The sequence below is a fragment of the Megalops cyprinoides genome, chromosome 4 (genome assembly GCF_013368585.1).
Source record: "Megalops cyprinoides isolate fMegCyp1 chromosome 4, fMegCyp1.pri, whole genome shotgun sequence".
Classification (NCBI taxonomy): Eukaryota; Metazoa; Chordata; class Actinopteri; order Elopiformes; family Megalopidae; genus Megalops; species Megalops cyprinoides.
This window is the reverse complement of record NC_050586.1, coordinates 6,546,085-6,565,432: the sequence shown is the minus strand read 5'-3', so window position 1 is coordinate 6,565,432 and position 19,348 is coordinate 6,546,085. Positions and strand designations below refer to the sequence as shown.

Genomic DNA, 19,348 nt, shown 5'->3' with positions numbered 1-19,348 from the left:
GCCATATCCAACTCGTTTGTGTACTCCTAAAGGTTACATTTTATGTCAGTCAAACATTATTTGATAATTATTGGTTAGAAGTTACATATCAACCGCGCGTGTTGTTTCGATATAGACCTGTGCTTTGTCGCCCACAGTAGAAATAACGGATTGGCTAATTTGGAGCGGATTTACCTTTCTATTGGTTGAATTGTACGTCATCCACAATTTTGTCACGCCTCTTCCTGTACGATGGGATTTTTCATTGGTTAGAGTGTTCAAGGGTGTTTCTGAAGTTGAGATGTCACGGCAGTGTGGTTCACGGGATTTAAAGGGACCGCGGCGAAAACGCGGAGCTTAAGGATCTCCCACAGAATTAGATAACGTAATTTGAAAACATAAACACAAATTTAAAAAAGGATCATCATGGCCCACAGTTTCACCCAAGAATATCTACAGATTCCTGCGGTCACCAGAGCCTATACCACAGCGTGTGTTCTCACTACAGCTGCGGTGGTAAGCAACAGCAAGAAAATTGCAATAATCTCATACTGAGCTAGCTCAAATAAGGAGTTTATATAACTATTTAGGGCAATGATAAATAATGAAACACACGTTGTCAGCTAACAATATCGTTAGAGAACTTTTTTTTATTGTGCGGTGGTAGGATAAACAAGAGATAGCATCTATTGAGCTAGCCATCTGTTCGCCTGCATGCATTGAAAAAACAGATGCAACTCGATTTTAACTCGGAACTGAAGTCTCCCCTAAAATACTAAAGCGAGAGGGCCTTGTAACAAATTGAAAGTTGTTATTACGATCCAATGTGTGAATTGTAAAGTGGACAAATTCAATACTAGAAATGTGCTAGAGAAGTAACACGTGAAAAAGAATCTTGGACCAATGGCTGTTAGCTGGTGTAAATTTGTGAGGTTGACGGGGATCCGGGATGGGACAGTGTTGTTGTGGGATGCACCAGCACCTGTGCAAGATGAATTAATTTCCTAGTAGGGTTAGTAGCTAGTTGCAAGCATTGTAAGTCACCGCGGATAAGGGTTTGCTCTGATTACACGTCCTGCTGAGAGAACCGAAAATTACTTGAAGCAGTCTGGGCGACAGTTGCAGCACAGTTTGATATCATGCGTTGCAACTTTCGTTCTAGAAATTCGTCTAGTTCGCTTCAGTCATGCGTCACGTTCTATGCCTTGCTTAGAATCTGTATTTCCTGTCTGCTGAATACTTTCCTTGATATGATACTCATATCACTTTATCTTTTGGATTTATAGCAGTTGGAATTTATCACTCCTTTCCAGCTCTATTTCAACCCCGATCTGATTATCAAAAGATACCAGGTAAGAATAAATGGCTTGTTATATTTCTTTAAACTGAACTTTTCTTGATGGTTATGGTGTCACAGTATTCTTGCACTTGTTCTCATTCTGCTTGGTGTGTTTTTTTTCTTGCTTTGAAAGATATGGCGCCTGATAACCAACTTCCTCTTTTTTGGGCCACTGGGATTCAGTTTCTTGTTCAACATGATTTTTCTGTATCCTTTACTTGTGTGTGTGTGATTCTTCAGGGACACCTGCAACGGCAAGGCACGCAGGAAGTCCCAAAGCATGGTTTGGTTATGAGCTTGTTTATCTAGACTTGAAATATGTTGCAAAATACACTGAAGTCAGAGGCGGGTTTGAATGCTTTTGCAAAGCCAGACACCACACACACACACACACACACACACACACACACACACACAGACACACACACACACTCTCACACACACACTCTCTCTCACACACACACACACACACACACACACACACACACACACACACACTTTCACACTCTCACACACACACTCTCACACTCTCTCTCACACACACACACACACACACACACACACTTTCACACTCTCACACACACACACACACACACACACACACACACACACACACACACACACACTTTCACACTCTCACACACACACTCTCACACACACTCTCACACACACACACACACACACACACACACACACACTTTCACACTCTCACACACACACTCTCACACTCTCACACACACGCACACGCGCACACACACACACACACACACACACACACACACACACACACACACACACACACACACACACACACACACACACACACTCTCACACTCTCTCTCTCACACACACACTCACACTTCGCCGAGATCAGTTTGCATAGCATTGTTGTGCCCTTGACAGAACAGATACCGATACTGTCGCATGCTGGAGGAGGGCTCCTTCCGAGGTCGGACGGCAGACTTCGTCTTCATGTTCCTGTTCGGGGGAGTGCTCATGACCGTATCCTTCTTGCAAAAGCGCATCTGGCATCAATATTGCTTCCCTACTGTGGTCTTTTGGCGCCCGGCTGCTTTTGTATGCCTTGCCCCCTCCAATCCCCCCTCACACTGAGAATTCCTGAGGCATAACGTCTCCGCTTGTTTATAAGTTTGGGATCAGCAGCGATCCAGGAGAAATGTATATGAGTATGTTTTTACTTGTTTTTTTTCCTCCTTTTTATAATAGCACATTGTTTTGATTGGTCTTGTATTCAAGGTATTTGGCCCGGTTTGTATTTTCAAGGTGCATGTTCATTGTGTTTGACTCTGATGTTACGCCACGATGGGTTAACCTGGGACACATTTTTCCTACACACATTGCATGTTTGCCACCTTTGACTCGTAGCCCCCACCCCCCCCCCACAGCTGTTTGGCCTCTTTGCCAATTTGTTCTTCCTGGGCCAGGCGTTTACCATCATGTTGGTGTACGTGTGGAGTCGGCGAAACCCCTACGTTCGTATGAACTTCTTCGGCCTGCTCAACTTCCAGGCTCCCTTCCTCCCTTGGGTGCTCATGGGATTCTCCCTGTTGCTGGGAAACTCCATTGTCATTGACCTCTTAGGTACGTTCATCATCCCAAACCCTTTGCACATGCAAGAAATGGTGTAAAGTGCTATTCTACTGAAAGAGCATTACATTAGATTACATTACATTCATTTAGCAGACACTCTTGACCAGAGCGACTTCCAGCACAATAGAATATAAGAGCATAGATTCAAGTTGAATGAGCAACAGGTCAGACTAAGAGCAGCAGAGTAACGCCTTCGGATACCAAAGGCAGAAACAACGCCGGAGCAGGAAATGAATAGCATCTTCTTTATTGTTTCCTCTCTCCCATGTGTGGCTTGGATTGTGCTCGCTTTTTGATGTGGGCGCTGGTACGGAAAGGGGGACCAGATGCACGGTCCCTCGCTCTCGCAGAGGGGGGAAGTTCTCGGTATCTGTTTCAGTATCTTAAAGCATCCTCTGAACAGAGCACCAGTCACCGTATCAGCTCAGACACAGCAATTCTGTCTCAACTTTGGCATCATAACTACTAGGTCTTCTGATATGCCAGCCGACGGTCCCCATTACAGCCCTGCCTTCACTGTGCAGCCTGAAGGCTTCTTTTTGTTGCAGCACTTGAATAAGTAGCACCCTACATGCATGCAGTACTGATAAAAAGGAAGAGGGAGGAGACATGGGTCGTATATTCAAGACTTTGGAAGACAGGGTTGTCTTTAACTGGTGTACCTGTCAGTTATCAGCTCGGCAAATTATACACTTTGAGGTAGTTTCAGGACATGTTTGATGTGCTAGGAGTTCCCTTTGTTTACAGACATTTACATTTTTTTTTTTTTAGATAGCTATATAGACAATAGCTATGCATACAAAATTCACCATCCCTTTTTGTGCAAAAAGAAAAAAGATATGAGATATTTTGATAGTCTCCATTAAAACAAGCGAAAAAAAAAAACATGTCTGCATTTGTATGGGTTAGTTTTTTTCCACTATACAGTATGCTAGCCATCTGTTTTATGCTCTCGTACAGTATTCTTTGCTGTGATGGTTTACTAAAAAGGGGAAATTCCCCAAGCATATTTCATAGATGTGGTTGCCAGATGCTGTAGATTTCTGAGGCCGTGATAAAAATAGTCGCCTAACTGCACACTGAGTCAAAATATAAATTTTTCCCCACTCACTACTGTAAGTGTATGATACTGTAATTTTCCTCTAACAGGCATTGGTGTAGGGCACATATACTACTTTTTGGAAGACATCTTCCCAAACCAGCCAGGAGGAAGGAAACTGCTAATGACACCAGGACTATTGTGAGTATCTGGGAATTTACCGGTAATCAGTCTCTAGCCCTGATAATGATCGGACTGCCTCTAGGAAAATGAGTCATGGCAGTGATGGTGACCACCTTTCAAGTGTGCCAGTGTTGATATATTTCTGCACAAAGCACCAGATAGTTTCTCAGCTAGTAAGGACATTCAATCTCTCACGTCAGCCCCACTATCGATGACTTCATTTGAGTTGTTCTTTCATTTTCAACACGTGACATTTTTGTTATAATTAGCATTATAGCCATCACAGATTTCCGCTCTATGGTGTCTTTACCAAGTCTGGATTGTGTGTGAGTGCAAATATATATATATATGCAAGCGCTGGAACAAGAGCCACCCTGTTCTGTTCCAACAGGAGAGCCATCTTTGATACCCCCCCGGAGGACCCAAATTACTCCCCCCTCCCCGAAGAGCAGGTGGACGAGGCCTGGCGTGGGGTGAGGGGTGAGGGGGGGCACGGTCAGGACCAGGATGAAAGAAATGACCCCCAAAACCCTGACCCCCAAGACCCAAACGCCCAGCACCGGTAGGGTGGCCACACGCTGGAAAGCTCCAGAGAATAAGGGACTTGAAAAGACTGTGGACTGTAAGCTTACACTGTGTACTGCAGGTGGCTTTAATACCGAGTCCTCCCCGGACACCTCTGGCCTGGGGAAGTCGAAAGGAAACACAAGATCTCTGTAATCCTCAGAAGGCAGCGCTCAATTTTTCCTAATGTCAAGTGGCTTATTTCCTGGTGTGTGAAACTCCAAAGGACTGACGGTTAACGATCTGAAATCGCTTTCTGTTCCGTATCCCATTTACTCAGAAGACGACGCCTACAACTGTAATATAACTGTAACATGGGTGTGACTCTGGATTATTTATGCTTTCTAATGTCAGATTCCTTATATGATGGCTGGCCATTAACAATGTTTTTAGTGTGTGTGTGTGTGTGTGAGAAACAATTTCAATTGCTGTCAGACCAGTGGTAATGTATAACAAAGCCACAATGGGGAAGCAAAAAAAAAACATTTTCATGCAGTTTTTAATACTTTTGCAATATACATTAATCAGACCTTGGCTTTGATACATCACTTATGGTAATGAAGGACAGCTAATAAAATATTCATAAAATAAACTGTTGATAATATATGCTCTTAAAACACAGCACAGTAAAGTCCTGTCCTTTCCCCACACATGAATGTTAAATGGGGGGGAGGGCAAGCTAGAGATGTAAAATATTAGCAATATTGATAAATCCATGAGCGTAGCATTGTGGAAACCATTCAGTGCCTTGGTTTTGTCCCTATGCATGCTATGTTTGTACACTTCTGTGATTCCCAGCCCTGTTTTTTGGGGTGCGCTGGTTTCCTTTCCACCTGATCCCTGAGCTGTTAATTGAATATTCATCAGGATTTGACCTGAATCTGCTGTTAGTTGATTGTCACAGATATTGGTATTGCAGTTGGAAAGGTGTTTATTATTCCAAGAGGCACAGATGCAAAGGTGCTTACACAAGTTATGTTTTCACTTGAGCCCCTTAAACAAATTAGATGATAGACAACTATTACTCTTTTGGGCATTTGGTTGTTCAGTGGGGCCAAAAACAATTTAAGCTTGAGTGAGTTGCTTCAAAAAAAAGTTTGAGGTAGTAAACTCACTTCAAACAGGATGTTTAGTCCCCCCCCCCCCCCCCCCCCCCCCATTAAAAAAAAGCAGATTGTATATAGAGATATCAAGTAAATATCTCGCTAACCACTAAATCAGCCCCAGCTAAAGCACAGCTGGAGTGAGACTCTACATCGACCTGTGTGCCCCAGAAACAGGGTCGGGATGCACAGACTTCGGTGCGCTGCTGCCTGGAGTCATTCATAAATGTGCCGACTGTCTGAAATTCTGTTCCCAGGAGAACCTGCACAGTCAGCACTCCCCCCGTTACTGCTTTTGTGGCCAAAGCGCCGTTGCCAAAATAGAAACCGCTTACAGCACCAGTGACAATGGGGGCTGAACTAGCTGGTCAAAGAGTGAAGAGTAACGGGGGACATGGACACAAACAGACCTGTAGCATCAACATGCAAAAACAGAACGCTGCAAGACTGAGCCGAGTGAAATGTACTAAAAGGTCATTTGCTTTTTCCTCACTCTGAATAAAGACATACAGTGATGATCTGCTTTACCAGGATCTGATTTGCAAACAGGTCTGAAGTCTCATCAAAAGAAATGTAATACATGCCTGATCACTTGGGATGCAATTTAAGTTACCCGCGGTTGTTCTTAATTCAAGTCTTTTGGAAATAAAGATTTGAAAAGATGCCTAGCTCACGGTGTTTTGCGGTTAGTTCCAAAGTTTAAAATTCATTTGCACAAGTAAATTCCTTTGACTCCAGATATAAAGGTAACGACCTCAGCTCTTTAGACCAGTGGAGTAAATATCACATTACTCGCAGGAAGCCAATAAACTTCAGCCAAGATCAGACACTACATGCTTAAGCTAGGTACGCAGACGCCAAGTACAGTCAACTGTACTCAAGGACTCAACTGTGCAGACGCAAATTGTAAGTGTGGACTTTTTATTTTATTTAAAAAAAAAAAAAAAAAAACAGCAAAGTAATTATGTTTACTAAGGTGCAGGGGGCACCCATACAAAAACACAAAAGAACAAAACCTGACAGCACAAAAGAACAGTAACTCTTCCACAGGGGTTCCAGGCTGTGCTTAGGCCGGGGGGGGGGGCGGTATTGTAGGGGGGACAAAGGTGGCACATTCGAGTTTTGGGGGGGGGGGGGGGGGGCAAAGAGAGGGACTGCTGAGGAAGGCCAGCCCCACCTGCCAGACTAGTGGAATGTCTCTTTTTTAAATTTTTGCTTCAGCCCAGTCAGTTTGCCACGTTGCAGCGACTTCCGACAGTCTTCTTTGCTTCATCGCGAGTCCCAAGCGGCCACAGACTGGCTTGGCGTTCAGCAGACGACGTGCTCGCTCTACCAGGCCGGGGCTGTGTTTGCTAGTCTTCTCATGCGCCTGAAAGAGAATCACACACGAGTACAAATGAAATTACTGTGAGCAATGGCAGCGGTGTGGTGTAGTGGTAAGGAGCAGGGCTCGTAACCCAAAGGTCGGTTTGATGCCCCGCTGGGGTACTGCTATTGGGCAAGGTACTTAACCCAGAATTGTCTTAGTAAATGGCCAGCTATATAAATGGATAACATGTAAGAACCCAACCTATGTAAGTCACTCTGAGCTTCTGATAAGCAACTAAATGTACTGTAAATATAGCTACAGGGGAAGTAACACAGACTCATGTGATCAGACGTGATATGATCATCATCTTACACATACTACGCTGTGTCCCCAACCATCGACAGATCTAACTAACTATTCATAACTTTTTATACAATGAGCAATGGTCCAAGAATATATTAAATTGTTTTTATACTATAGTAAAAAAATTAATTGACCAGTGAAGAAGCTGTGTTACTTCAGAGCTGTAACGTCACTACCCTCTGGTCATCACTCTAATTAACATTGAATCATTTCTTTGCTGAGGAGATACTTGTCCACTGCAAATGTTTTTTTTAAATGACCAATCATCCAGTCATATATTTGGATATTTGATGAAGCAATCCAGGCCGAGTGCCTGGCTTTAAAGGTATGGCAAGTTGTGAAACCTACATCACACATCCACCATTAAACGGGTTATACTGATGCAATGGAACCTCTGTCATGCATCCCCACATTGTCTGAGCTAACGCTCAGCCAGCTTGTGTTGTCAGTGAGGGATTTATCGCCCTGAAGTCCTCACCTGGTGTTCCGGTCCTGGTCTCTGATCTTCTTCTCCATTTCTGCGTCTGTAAGTGTCTCCAGCAGGGGGCACCACTGGTCGGCGTCGCCGGTGTTGCGGATGGCAATCTCCACCGTGGGCAGGGGGTTCTCACTGCGGACAGTCACCACAACACAGAGTCAAGGGAGGGGAGCGCGTGCGGCCCGAAAGATCACATGACACCAACACACGGACAACCAGGAGAACCAGGAGAAAGTCTGCAAGCAGGAGATTCGCAGTGTAAACGGGCCGAAACGCCAGCCAAGGGCTGCAGTTTGCTAAACCAATCACCGTTTGGTGACTTGTATCATAGACATTGTGTGGTCGTTAAACCCACTTGTGTTTTCTCACTGCAAGGGAACGTAAACGCCTTTGTGGACTGGTCTTAAAGCGTTCCATTAAGTGCTCAGAACTAAACCAATGTTTACATGGCCTCTGTCTGATGGATTTATCTGCATGCGAAGCAAAGTGGTTTGTCTGAAAAACACATTTTAATGAGACTAAGTGCAACTTTTTGGAAGTGTTATGAAATTTTCCAGAAGTTCCCTTGTGTGTGAAGGAGTGGGCAGATTTTAGCATAGCAGTCCAACTTTGGCAGAGTTCACTGACACTGTCGGATCAACAGCTCTGGTGGGACAGAGAAAAGCTGTCTGGCTGACCTTAACATCAACATTTCCCCTGATTCTTTCTCTCATATCCCCACATGGAGCTAACATTAGTGCGAAATGACTCTGTTCTCCTGATTCAACCAAAACAGAAATTCATACAAAGCAATATTGACATTTTAGGGACTGGCCCTGCAACATAACATTGAAAAATGTAAAGTACTCAGCTTCCCAGGACATGTAGAGAGAACCAGGGAGGGGTTAAGCTTGGGGTTCAAGAAATGCACAAGTATATTGACCTGAAATCAGACCTATTGGAACAGACAGCAAGGAAAGGCACAATTAGATTATCGAAAAGCAAGGCACAGAATTTTACCAATGAGGACAAACTACACGTGTGCACACACACACACGCACACACACGCACGCACACACGCACATAAAACATCCATCAATAAAATCTGCCTCCGTATGGAATCAATGGTGAGAGAACACTTGTGTGTGCATCACTCTCAACTCTCAAAATGGAGGAAGCAAAAAAAAAAAAAAAAACAACACAAAAACTTCATACAGCATGCATCCCCAAATCAATGGAATTTGGAGGTAAAGATGGAAGGAAAGATTAAAACAATAGCATTGTGCATCCTCTGACACTGTGAAGAAATAACACCTCAATCCAGTTAAGGCAATACCAAGAGGAGGAAAAAAAACGTAAAAAAAAGACACCAGAGAGAAACATTACACACAGTGCTACCATTATAAGTCAAAAAATTTAAAGTTATTCTTTTATAATGTTATAATGATGCAAATAACAAAATGCATGAACAGGGTTTCTTATCTGTGGGGTTCTGTATCTACATATCTATGGCGGAAACAGAATGTTGCCTCTATAAGCATGCGGTTGAAACAAAGCTTAATCGTTGTGTTTGGGAGAATCAGCCTGGTGAGTCACCATCGAGTTGTTGCATCTCTGGCTGCTCATGGATGGTCTCTGTGTTACATGTGTGCGTGCGCATGTGCGCGTGTGCGTGTGTGCATGCATGAGTGTGTAGCATGGCAACTACATCTCAGGTTAACAGTCAAAGGCACTGATGGAGTGAAAATCCAGACTTGCACTGTGTGTGTGTGTGTGTGTGTGTGTGTGCATGCGTGCGTGCGTGCATGTACGTGCGTGTGTGTGGGGGTATGTGTGTGTGTGTGTGTGTGGGGGGGGGGTGTGTGTGTGTGTGTGTGTGTGTGGGAGGGGGTGTGTGTGTGTGTGTGTGTAGTTTTGGTTTTGTACCTGAAGGCGTACGTCCTCTGGTGCCAGCTGAGTTGCCCGCGGATGCTGTAGGCGATGGTGGTGACAAACTCGCCCCCCAGCCCCAGCTCTGAGCACAGCTTCAGGGCGAATTTCTCCGGGGAGTTCTCCTTCTCCGACATGTCCCACTCAAACTGGTCCACCAGGGATATGTTCCCCACGTGGATGTTCAGCTGAGGAGAGAGCAGAGCATGGGGTCACGCTGCCCTGGCACTGTCTTACTTCAGGGTTCAGCAAAGCACAGAACTGATTTAAGAACTTGTGGAAAAGTGACCTCGGGTTTTTTTTTTTTTTTTTTTTAAAGCCAACGTCCATAACTTTCCTCACTTAAAGGACCATCTCGAATTCAGAGCAGAACGGGACAAAGGACATCTCCCTCAGTCAAAATCAGATCGCCCCCCCCCCCCCCCCCCCACATTCATGAACCAGAGAAAGGTTCTTAAAAATGGGTTATTTCCATTCTAATGGCAAAGTTTTCTCCCTCACAGGCTTACTGGATTTGTTCTCCATTACAGAGCATCCAAATTTAATTGCTAACACGCAGTCGTAAATTATATTAGCTCCAGAAAACAGTCTTAAAAACAAACGGCATAAGCTAGGCCAGAAAAAAAGGCAGTTGTAAACAGCACACAGAAACAGTTCTGCGGTGAAGGGCATGAATAAAAAAGGCCAATGTTCTGAGCGCAAGGCACACAGTTCCCACTACCCCACACCAGCTGCGTGTCCGGCTCCACAATCGGGTCGCCCGTGGTAGCGACCGTGACCTTGGTGGAAAACCGTACCTTGATGATGACTCTCTGGTCCGTCTGCTCGTCCAGGATGCTGTCGGTTGGGTAGGACTCGATCTGCTGCCGGATCGCCGAGGCGATGGCGGGGACGAAGGTCAGGGGGTTCAGGTCCAGGTCGTCGCACAGTATTTCCGCAAACATCTCAGGCGTCATGAGCTTCTCTGAGGAACCAGAGCAGATGGCAGAACAGGATGTTGAGAATTTCTGTAAATGAGCTTGGGGCAGATGCAGGGGCATTAATGATGGAGACTCTGGGGGGAATAAGGGGGCGGCAGTGTAGCACAGCGGTAACAAGCAGGGCTCGTAACAGAGGTTGCTGATTCAATTCCCCGCTGCCGTACCTTTGGGCAAGGTACTTAACCCAAAATTACCTCAGTGAATATCCAGCTGTGTAAATGAATAACATGCAAAAACTCTGGATAAGAGCGTCTGCTAAATGACAGCAATATGATGTAATGTAATTCCTCTTAAGATCAAAGCGGGTGAGCGACCGTTCTCAAATGTGACCGTGAGGAGGGCAACGGTACCGTTCATGTTCCACGTGAAGGCGTCCCTGAGCTTCTGCCCGTCAATCTCCATGTCCAGCCGGATCGGTACCAGGATCTCGGCCTGGGAGGCGTTCTCGTGGATCACGGCAGGATCGTGGTCATCAAAGCTGCGCGGGGCAGGGGGGTAGAATAATCTAAATTATCTCAGTCTTTACAAAAACAAACACAAACAGCAGGCAACAATGCTAAATGCTTTTTTTGCAGAATTCTTTGCAAAAAAAGGAAAACCTGTAAACTTGTGTCAGCCCTAAATGGGGTGATTTAATAAAAAACTCCAATTATACCCACATCTGCGTTGGCTGTTTACCCCTGTGAGAGGGCTGTCGGGACGCTGCCTCACCCCTGATGGGACATGATATGGGAAAGTACTGGTGTGTTTATTTTGGGCTCTTCGGAGGAGGCTGGGTCAGGTCTAACGCTGTGGGCCTGTGGTGCCGGGAATGTGAAAACACCTACAGTGATTACACTCCATCAGATAGCTATCTAAGTGCCCCGCATCAGTCAGAACCACACAGCTCCAGGGGAATGCCCCCGCATACAAAGTGCATAATATTATGTCATACCCTCCTGTGACGGTTACATAAGGTGCTCTGAGGAGCGGAGCTTGAGCAAAGCATCAAAACTAAACGGAAAGTGAATATGAGCAGCACATCACATCGCATCATATTTGATCAAATCCTGACTTAAACCGCAGTTAACTTTACTAACATACACTGACGGAAGGAGGCTGTTGGACTGCACAATGTTGGTTTACCTTTAGCTGATAAAACATAGGGAGAGCTGAATGTCATCCCCTTTAAAACGGCCATGTGGTGAGACGAAACCAGATCAGCCGTTTTTTGTTGAACTTACACCGATGACACACGGCGTCAGGCTTGCCAGCACTATCTAAACGTCTGTGGGAGAGCTGAGGTCTCTCAGAAACTGCTGAGTCAGGAGAAAGCGGTCATCTCCTCCAAGATTATGGAAAAAAGAAATCCCCTCACAAACAGGAATAAACAATCAGAGCAACATCTCTCAGAAACAGGAGGGGGCGTTTTGGAACGTCTGGCTGTCAGCACTGGACAGCTGATTTTGCCATAACGTGAGAATGAGGTGTGAAACAGACCAAATGAACTGCTACTTCATTACCCTTCACTATTTGTAGTGCAGTGAGCACATCTATGCCCACAGCTGGGCCTCATACCCTCTTTACAGCACTGGGCTTCTTATGAGCAGAACCAGAGAACCAAGGCCACCCCTCTGTGTTTCACACTGCAGTAATTATGGGATATCTCATCAGGGAGGAGCGTTTGTGCGTGTGTGTTTGTGTTTATCTGTCTGGTTGTGTGTGTGTGTGTGTGTGTCTGTCTGTCTAAGTGTGACTATGTGTGTGTGCATGCATACCTATCTGCCTGTGTGTGTGTGTGTTTCTCTGTGTTTATGTGTATCTGTTTGCCTGTCTGTTTGAGCGTATATCTGTCTATGTGTGTGTCTGTTTGCTTGTGTTTGTCTGTCTGTCTGAGCGTATGCATGTCTGTATCAGTCCCAGTGTGACTGTCTGTGTGTGTGTGTGTGTGTGTGTGTGTGTGTGTGTGTGTATCAGTCTGTGTGTGATTGCCCGTGTGTGTGTGTGTGTACCTGCGTGTGTGTGTGTGTATATCAGTCTGTGTGTGATTGTCTGTGCGTGTGTGTGTGTGTGTGTGTGTGTATCAGTCTGTGTGTGATTGTCTGTGTGTGTGTGTGTGTCTGTGTGTGTGCGTGACTCACCAGAGCGGGAAGGTCCTCTTCTTGTCGCGGCCCATGCGGTTGCGGTTGATGGTGGTGGAGCAGGGCACAGCGTCCAGGTGGTGGGAGCTGTTGGGCAGCGTAGGGACCCACTGGCTGTTCCGCTTGGCCTTCTGCTCCCTGGGTAAGGGGTGCAGAACACAACAAGCCAGCGTTACCAGGGCAACCAAACTCCCCCACTAGAATGCATTACGGTGGATCGCATAGCAAGGGATCTAAAATGGACATCTACAGAACTTGCTTATCAGGGTGTGGTTTTCCCTTTATTACAATATCGAAAGCCAATGGCCATCTGGCTTCAGAAGCCTCATGGCTGCCTGCAGCTTCTTGTGCTACCCAATGTTAATGTAGCTTCACCTAATGTTAACATAGCATTACCCAAGGTTTTCACAAGATTATAGAAAAACACAGTTTCCGGCTAACATAATCATCAGATCCAAGCGTGTTGTTGTAATCCATCACTATCCTTCCCCAAAAGACATACCCCACCGTGAACTGCTGCTTCACGGGTGTCTGCGGCATTACCTGAGGTAGGCTGGGGGCTCTGTGCTGATGGAAACTGCTTTGTACTTCTCATCGTTCCCTTCAAAGATCTCCTCCACTTCCGAAGCCTTCAGCAGAGTCACACTGGTGGCTAAAGTTGTGTAACCATGATCTAACACAAAGAAAACACTGAAGATTCTGCTGCCCAAAAGCAGATTACTGTTCTGGATTGCGTGGAAGGTAATCATCCAAAAGTCAAAGGTAACATTTCTCACTACTTTACAGTAAAGTTTACACCCCCCCCCCATCAGCAAACATCCCATGATACATCTTAGAAATCAGTTCTAGGACCCAAGATGGACAATGTATTCTCTTTGACAGATTTAAAACTCACCGTGTGAAGATGCAACGATTTTCTTCCTCTCTTCGACTGAGGCTAGCCTTCTCCACAGTGATGGGTATCGTTTGTACAGGGAGCCTCTGAACATTCGCAGGTAGTTCCCTACCTGAAGACACAACAGCGTAACATCAGGAGCGGCAAAACACACGAAGCAAAAGCACGCAGGCTGAAGTAGTTCCTTTAACATTACTCTGAAAGAGCTTTGAACGACTTGCTAACTTTCTAAAATTACTCCAGTGTAATACACTGGAGTGTCCACTTGATATAATGAACATGAATCTCAGCAAGTACCAAAGTATCCACGACAAGACATATTTAGACATAGCGAACCTTTAAAGATACTATGGAAGGGAATTCACTAAACAGTTGGCTACGCTAGATGGTTATGCTATGTATACAATGTACAGCACTGCAGTTACACTAAGGAATTATTTAAATGATTTCACCCTGTTTTATTTGATGCTGGTATTCACTTTTTGACGAAGCAACCAAAACAGCTAAAATTACCAAAAGGAAGAAAAGTTACTTTGCTAAGGGGTACAACTGCACTACGCCACCTGGGCCTCGAACTGCAAGCCTCTGAGGCGCGAACACGACTATGCTGTATTACTTTACTTTGTTAGCTAATCAGCTAATCACATAAACACAACCCACGCCCATTATCCGAGCATGCCGGGCATCTCCGTTAAAACTAACTGGGTAGCTGTTTAATCGGTGGCAGAAGCTTATTTAGTCGTTAGCCATTTGATAGAAATTATCAACATTACAGCCAAAACATTAACCTAGCTAATGCACTGGCTCACTACCGCGTTAGTGTCTTCCATCGAATCAAATCCACACTGACAGCTACAGCTTCACATGTCCCTACCTAGCCAGTCATCTAACGAGCTAGTCCTGAACGTTCATGTGCAGAAAACGTCTTTCTACACAAGGTAGGTAGCTACTGTCATTCAACATTATGCGGCCCAGCTGTGAGCTGGTTTCATTTTGCTCCTACATGCTAGCTAGCCACACGTCGGGTCAATGGCAACAACCTCCCGGCTGGCTCCGGAACAGAGGGTGACTTTAAAACGCAGGCAGAATGTGACTTGGCTCACTAGAGAAGTGTGACTCGCCGTCGTACAATCAGCAAAGCTACTAGTTTATAGCTAGTAGCCCAGTTAACCTGCTTCCAACCACACATTACATGCTCCGTGTTGCAATTTCCCCACAAATCAAGCAACAATGTCCTGCTCACAGCGTAGATTAGCTAACGTCATGGACAAGTTAGGTAGGTTTAGGTGAAATGATGACACTGTTCATTCAGTCATTCTAGCTTGCTTGTCAGTCTCCCTAGATAGTTTTCAAGATATATGGACACAATGAAGCCAGCTTAGCCAGCCAGATAGCTAGCGTTAGCTTCCTCCTGGACTGCTTTCCGAACTACTTTAAGTAAACTAAAAAACATTACAAAGTGTATCAGATTATATTCAAGTCAGTCAGTGTGATTTTTAGAAAAACAACTTCAGACCTCTGAGCCAATCATGTAAAAATCCCCATCTTCTTCAAGTTGAAATTTCACCGGTTTTTGCCCGAATGTTTTACTCAACGCCATCTTATCCGCTACAACAAAGCACCGTGGTGCGCATGCGCAACGGAGGCCTTAGCTAGTGCGCTTGCGTTAAAGCGCAGGTTTTCCGTTTTGTTGTGTCTATATCTGGTGTCAGAGTCATGGTTGGCGCCCTCTAATGATTAAAATGAGTAGTTAGGATGTTCAGGGGAGGATGGGGTGGAAAAAACCCGGGGAAAATCCAGCACTGGTGCCATGAACCTTGCTGTGTTCTCAGCCCACTTGACAATACCTATAATGGCAAGTATAGCCAGAGTAAGACAGACTTGTGACAATAACCGCTTGAACATTTGTCATTAATACCTAAAGGGGTGCGAAATGCATTTTTATACTTCTAGGATGTGGGCAGCAGTGTAGCATACTGGTAAGGAGCAGGGCTCGTAATCATCATTCCCCTCTGTAACCATCAAGCAGTATAAGTGGACATGGAATAGTTGTAAACTATGTAGGTCGGTCTGGACAAGGGCGTCTGCTAAATAACAATAATGTAATGTAAATATGTTCGCCATGTAGGGGTCCTACGGAAGGAAACATACGAAAATGTAAACAAAGAGTTAAAAACTCACCAGAAAGCAACAAGACCAATGCATAAAAACAACAAAAGAAAACTCCAATATCGTCAGTGTGTGCTACTTAGAGCGGAAAACAAACATGATGAAATACACCCCTGCGGTCAGAAGCACTATAAGATATTCCATTTGGCATCGCATCAAATGTAATGCTACTCTGATTAGTCACAGGATACACATAGGAGGTTTTTCGAGACAGGAGCCAGCTGTAACGCAGCTGTGGAAATTGGACTTTCCTTGCTGCTGGGGTCTGAGTTTTTCCGGCGCGGTACCTCCCCCTTGTGGTAGCTTGGCTTACCGCAACTGTATTTCCTCAGGGTTTTCTAGTCCCACAATGCTGATCAGTCTAAAACATAACCGATCCATTGAGTGTGTGACCTCTTATAAGAGACATTTAGAAACATTTCTGGAGTTTTACCACAATAAATAATGATACTGTTAGAATGTTTACTTTTGCTTGGAGCCTGTTCTTAACCATAGTTCAACACAACTGACTTCCACTGGCTGTCCGGTATATATCATCTGTGATAGCAATCTGGCTTCAACATCTCAATTTTGTCTGACAAACCTGATTTACTTGAAGATGGGAATCAGAGGAGTAGGTCTTCTTGGAGTTAAAAGTAAAAGTTATCTCAGACTTCAGGGGTTCACAAATTAAGGACAAGCCATAGGCAGTTAAGGTTCACAATCTTTCCAGAGTTCATGCATTTCCTGCATGACAGTTATGAGACCCCAAGTACAAAATGTAGCATGCAGACCAGCGAGTGCAACAGTGAGTACCTGATTACTGTGTTGGCAACGACAGCCTAGTACATCTGACTGATCCCAGAACAGTCTCACGGGCTCCTTCACCTTCATCTCACAGACCTAACAAGCATAAAAAGAGCAAATGACTAGAATACACAGTATTTCCCAAACTCTCTGCACTGGTTGAAATGACATATGCAGGATTACATCTTTTCCCAACTACCTAGTGATGGTAGTTGAACTTGCCTATATTTGTAATTATTGTATTTTAAAATGTGACTCGCTGACAGACACAGTCATGTTTCCAAACTCGCATTCTAAAACATGAATCACTCTGTATTTGCACCCAGAAAGTTGTCCTGACAGCAGTGACCTCAACATAAATACTCCGTTTAGTTAGAAGAGGACGTTGATTTAGCTCACAAATTGACTCGGAGCAGTCTCTCTCTCTCTCTCTCTCTCTCTCTGTCTCACACACACACACACACACACACACACACACACATAGAGTGCATCACCATTGCTTTAGAAATCATTCGCCAGAAAAACACACACGATTCATTATGTTTACCCTTATTCACCAGTACTTTCTCTGAAAATGACACATTGACTACAGTTCAGATAGTGTCTGCTCCACAGTGGTTATTCGGTATTAATATCAATATTTATAAAGCTCTTGGTTTTTTTTGTCTTCAAAACATTTCTGAACCATGTTTTTTAATCCCTTTATCAGTTATCGGATTATGACAACATCATACATGCATGCTTTTGAATTGAGAATTGAGTTGAGTAGTGTTAGGACCACCTACTACAAGTCTAGAGACCAATCTTTTTAGATGGCTGGAAAAGCAACAGCTACATAACCCGTGTGCTGCGCGCGTGTATGGGAATTAATAAATAAATAAACCCAAAAGTGGCAGGAGGCGGATTCCCAGCGCAATGTGACCAAGGCGCACCCTGCGACTTTAGGGATTCCCTCTTGGGAAAGCTCTCTCGGAGCCACAGCGGTGTTAGTTTATATTGAAACGACGGCACAGTGCAAAGGCGTCGCCTGGCCTGGGCATTCAGGGCTGTAGCCCCAAAGAATAATTCTCCACTTTGAGCGGTTTGTCACTACGTAACTGAACGTCAGTAAAAGAAGACGGCAATGTTGTAATTTTGTATCTTCAATGAACGGAGTGCTGTATTTAATCTTCAACGAACGGAGGCAAGGCGAATCAGAGAGGGTTTACAGGAAAATACGTGGAAATACTCGTGTCTTATTGGCTGACAGGTCTCTGTCAATTCTTCATTTGATGGGGTTACTATGTCAAACGCTAGCTCAGTCAGTCAGTCATTGCGAGGAAAAAATGGATATACGCATTTTTTTTTTTTACCAGTAAAGGGGTTGAAGCTGAAGCACAAACATCCTTCCATGCTGAGCCAGGAAAACAAGGTGTGTAAATGTCTATATGAGTTCCAAGTTACGTGAACATGACATGAGCAGAGCATAAGTTATATACAGCTAACGTACTTTGCATTGCACTGTAGCCAGCTAAACCGTTAGCAATGATAGCTTAGTTGTGCCTCCCCTTGGCTAGCGACACCAAACTACCCTAGTCTCTTGTTAGATAGCCAAAAGGCTTTATATTTTATCGGTCTGGTAGTCCTACAAACAGTGATAACACCCGAGGCAAGTTTTATGACCAATCCAACTTTTTTTCTGTTACTGTTACTCTCAGTTACTGCGTCAGTCTCTGTCGCCAGACAAGCGCCAGATTTGTGGCAAGTGGTTTGAGTGATCGGATCACTATGCGTCTTGGTGGTCGTTTACACGTGTGCTGTCCACTTGTGATCCGATCGCCCAAGACGCATTTTAAAACCAAGTGTAAACGGGGCTTAAATTATTTAGATGTAAGCCTATCACTGTAGATCAGTGTCAGATGTCAGTGATAGTGGTCATATACGATCATGAACGTATCGGGAGCCTTCAGACGGTGGACGTCTGGACGAACAATCGCCTGTCAGAAATTGACTTAACCATCAGGGGCTGTGCAGATTATACGGTAAATCAAATCCAAACCCTTCCTTCCTTCTCCAGTTTTCACATTTTTAAGCAATGTGTAGCCCTCACATGCAAGAAAAAAATGCATGGAAACAGTCTATTTAGAAGTACGTTTTTAAAAGTTTTTTGATGGAGAAGAATCTAGGCTCAGCCCCTGGTGGTTAACAGTCCAGCCAACGCCCCTGGCACAGAGGATAGTCCCGTCCAGGCTCCAGGGAACTGAAAACAAATCGGTGTCTCCAAAATGTCATCTTGCGAGTCCCAGCGACACAACGGCATAGCAAAACGATCAAGAGCCACGGTCGCTGTAGGACCTAAACAAGCGGCGAAAACAGCATTTTCTTTGAAAATTACAATATTTAAATTCATAAATTTGTGGAGCTCCATTCAAATGAATTATACATTGAGAATATCTTTAAGAGAATATATCATTTACTAGACAAAGGAAGCATCAGAATGTTTTTTTCAACATAAGTCACAGTGTATTTTACAGTGAGTGGTA

At 44.5% G+C, this 19,348-nt stretch overlaps 2 protein-coding genes across 6 annotated transcripts; one reads left to right on the top strand and one right to left on the bottom strand.

Annotated features, from left to right (window-relative positions):
* Nucleotides 1-307: 307 nt before the first annotated feature.
* derl3 (derlin 3) lies at nucleotides 308-5,853 on the top strand. The gene is made up of 7 exons (XM_036527052.1): nucleotides 308-495; nucleotides 1,266-1,331; nucleotides 1,452-1,525; nucleotides 2,227-2,320; nucleotides 2,725-2,920; nucleotides 4,079-4,169; nucleotides 4,543-5,853. The coding sequence occupies exons 1-7, from the start codon at nucleotides 406-408 to the stop codon at nucleotides 4,715-4,717; spliced, it is 786 nt and encodes a 261-aa protein (XP_036382945.1). The 5' UTR covers nucleotides 308-405; the 3' UTR covers nucleotides 4,718-5,853.
* A 1,097-nt stretch (nucleotides 5,854-6,950) lies between these two features.
* Nucleotides 6,951-15,475, bottom strand: LOC118777019 (SWI/SNF-related matrix-associated actin-dependent regulator of chromatin subfamily B member 1-A). Of its 5 annotated transcripts, none has more exons than XM_036527712.1 (10): nucleotides 15,388-15,475; nucleotides 13,872-13,983; nucleotides 13,520-13,649; nucleotides 12,977-13,114; nucleotides 11,207-11,334; nucleotides 10,674-10,840; nucleotides 9,874-10,064; nucleotides 8,891-8,902; nucleotides 7,969-8,100; nucleotides 6,951-7,187 (listed from the first exon to the last, which is right to left on the bottom strand). In XM_036527712.1, exons 1-10 carry the CDS (start codon nucleotides 15,469-15,471, stop codon nucleotides 7,148-7,150), a joined length of 1,134 nt encoding a protein of 377 aa, XP_036383605.1. In that variant the 5' UTR covers nucleotides 15,472-15,475; the 3' UTR covers nucleotides 6,951-7,147. The 5 variants fall into 5 exon arrangements, with proteins under 5 accessions (XP_036383605.1, XP_036383607.1, XP_036383609.1 ...); XM_036527714.1 differs by having other exon boundaries at nucleotides 13,520-13,628; XM_036527716.1 differs by lacking the exon at nucleotides 8,891-8,902 and having other exon boundaries at nucleotides 13,520-13,678; nucleotides 13,868-13,983.
* Nucleotides 15,476-19,348: the final 3,873 nt, after the last annotated feature.

Excerpts from the sequence above, each read along its gene's own strand:
- derl3 (XM_036527052.1), top strand. The coding sequence starts at position 406 with ATGGCCCACAGTTTCACCCAAGAATATCTACAGATTCCTGCGGTCACC. Across the intron at positions 2,921-4,078 it reads CATTGTCATTGACCTCTTAG|GCATTGGTGTAGGGCACATA; the intron begins GTACGTTCATCA and ends TTCCTCTAACAG. Across the intron at positions 4,170-4,542 it reads CTAATGACACCAGGACTATT|GAGAGCCATCTTTGATACCC; the intron begins GTGAGTATCTGG and ends CTGTTCCAACAG.
- LOC118777019 (XM_036527716.1), bottom strand. The coding sequence starts at position 15,471 with ATGGCGTTGAGTAAAACATTCGGGCAAAAACCGGTGAAATTTCAACTT. Across the intron at positions 13,115-13,519 it reads GAGCCCCCAGCCTACCTCAG|GGAGCAGAAGGCCAAGCGGA; the intron begins GTAATGCCGCAG and ends CCCCTTACCCAG. Across the intron at positions 8,101-9,873 it reads CAGAGGACGTACGCCTTCAG|TGAGAACCCCCTGCCCACGG; the intron begins GTACAAAACCAA and ends GACTGTCCGCAG.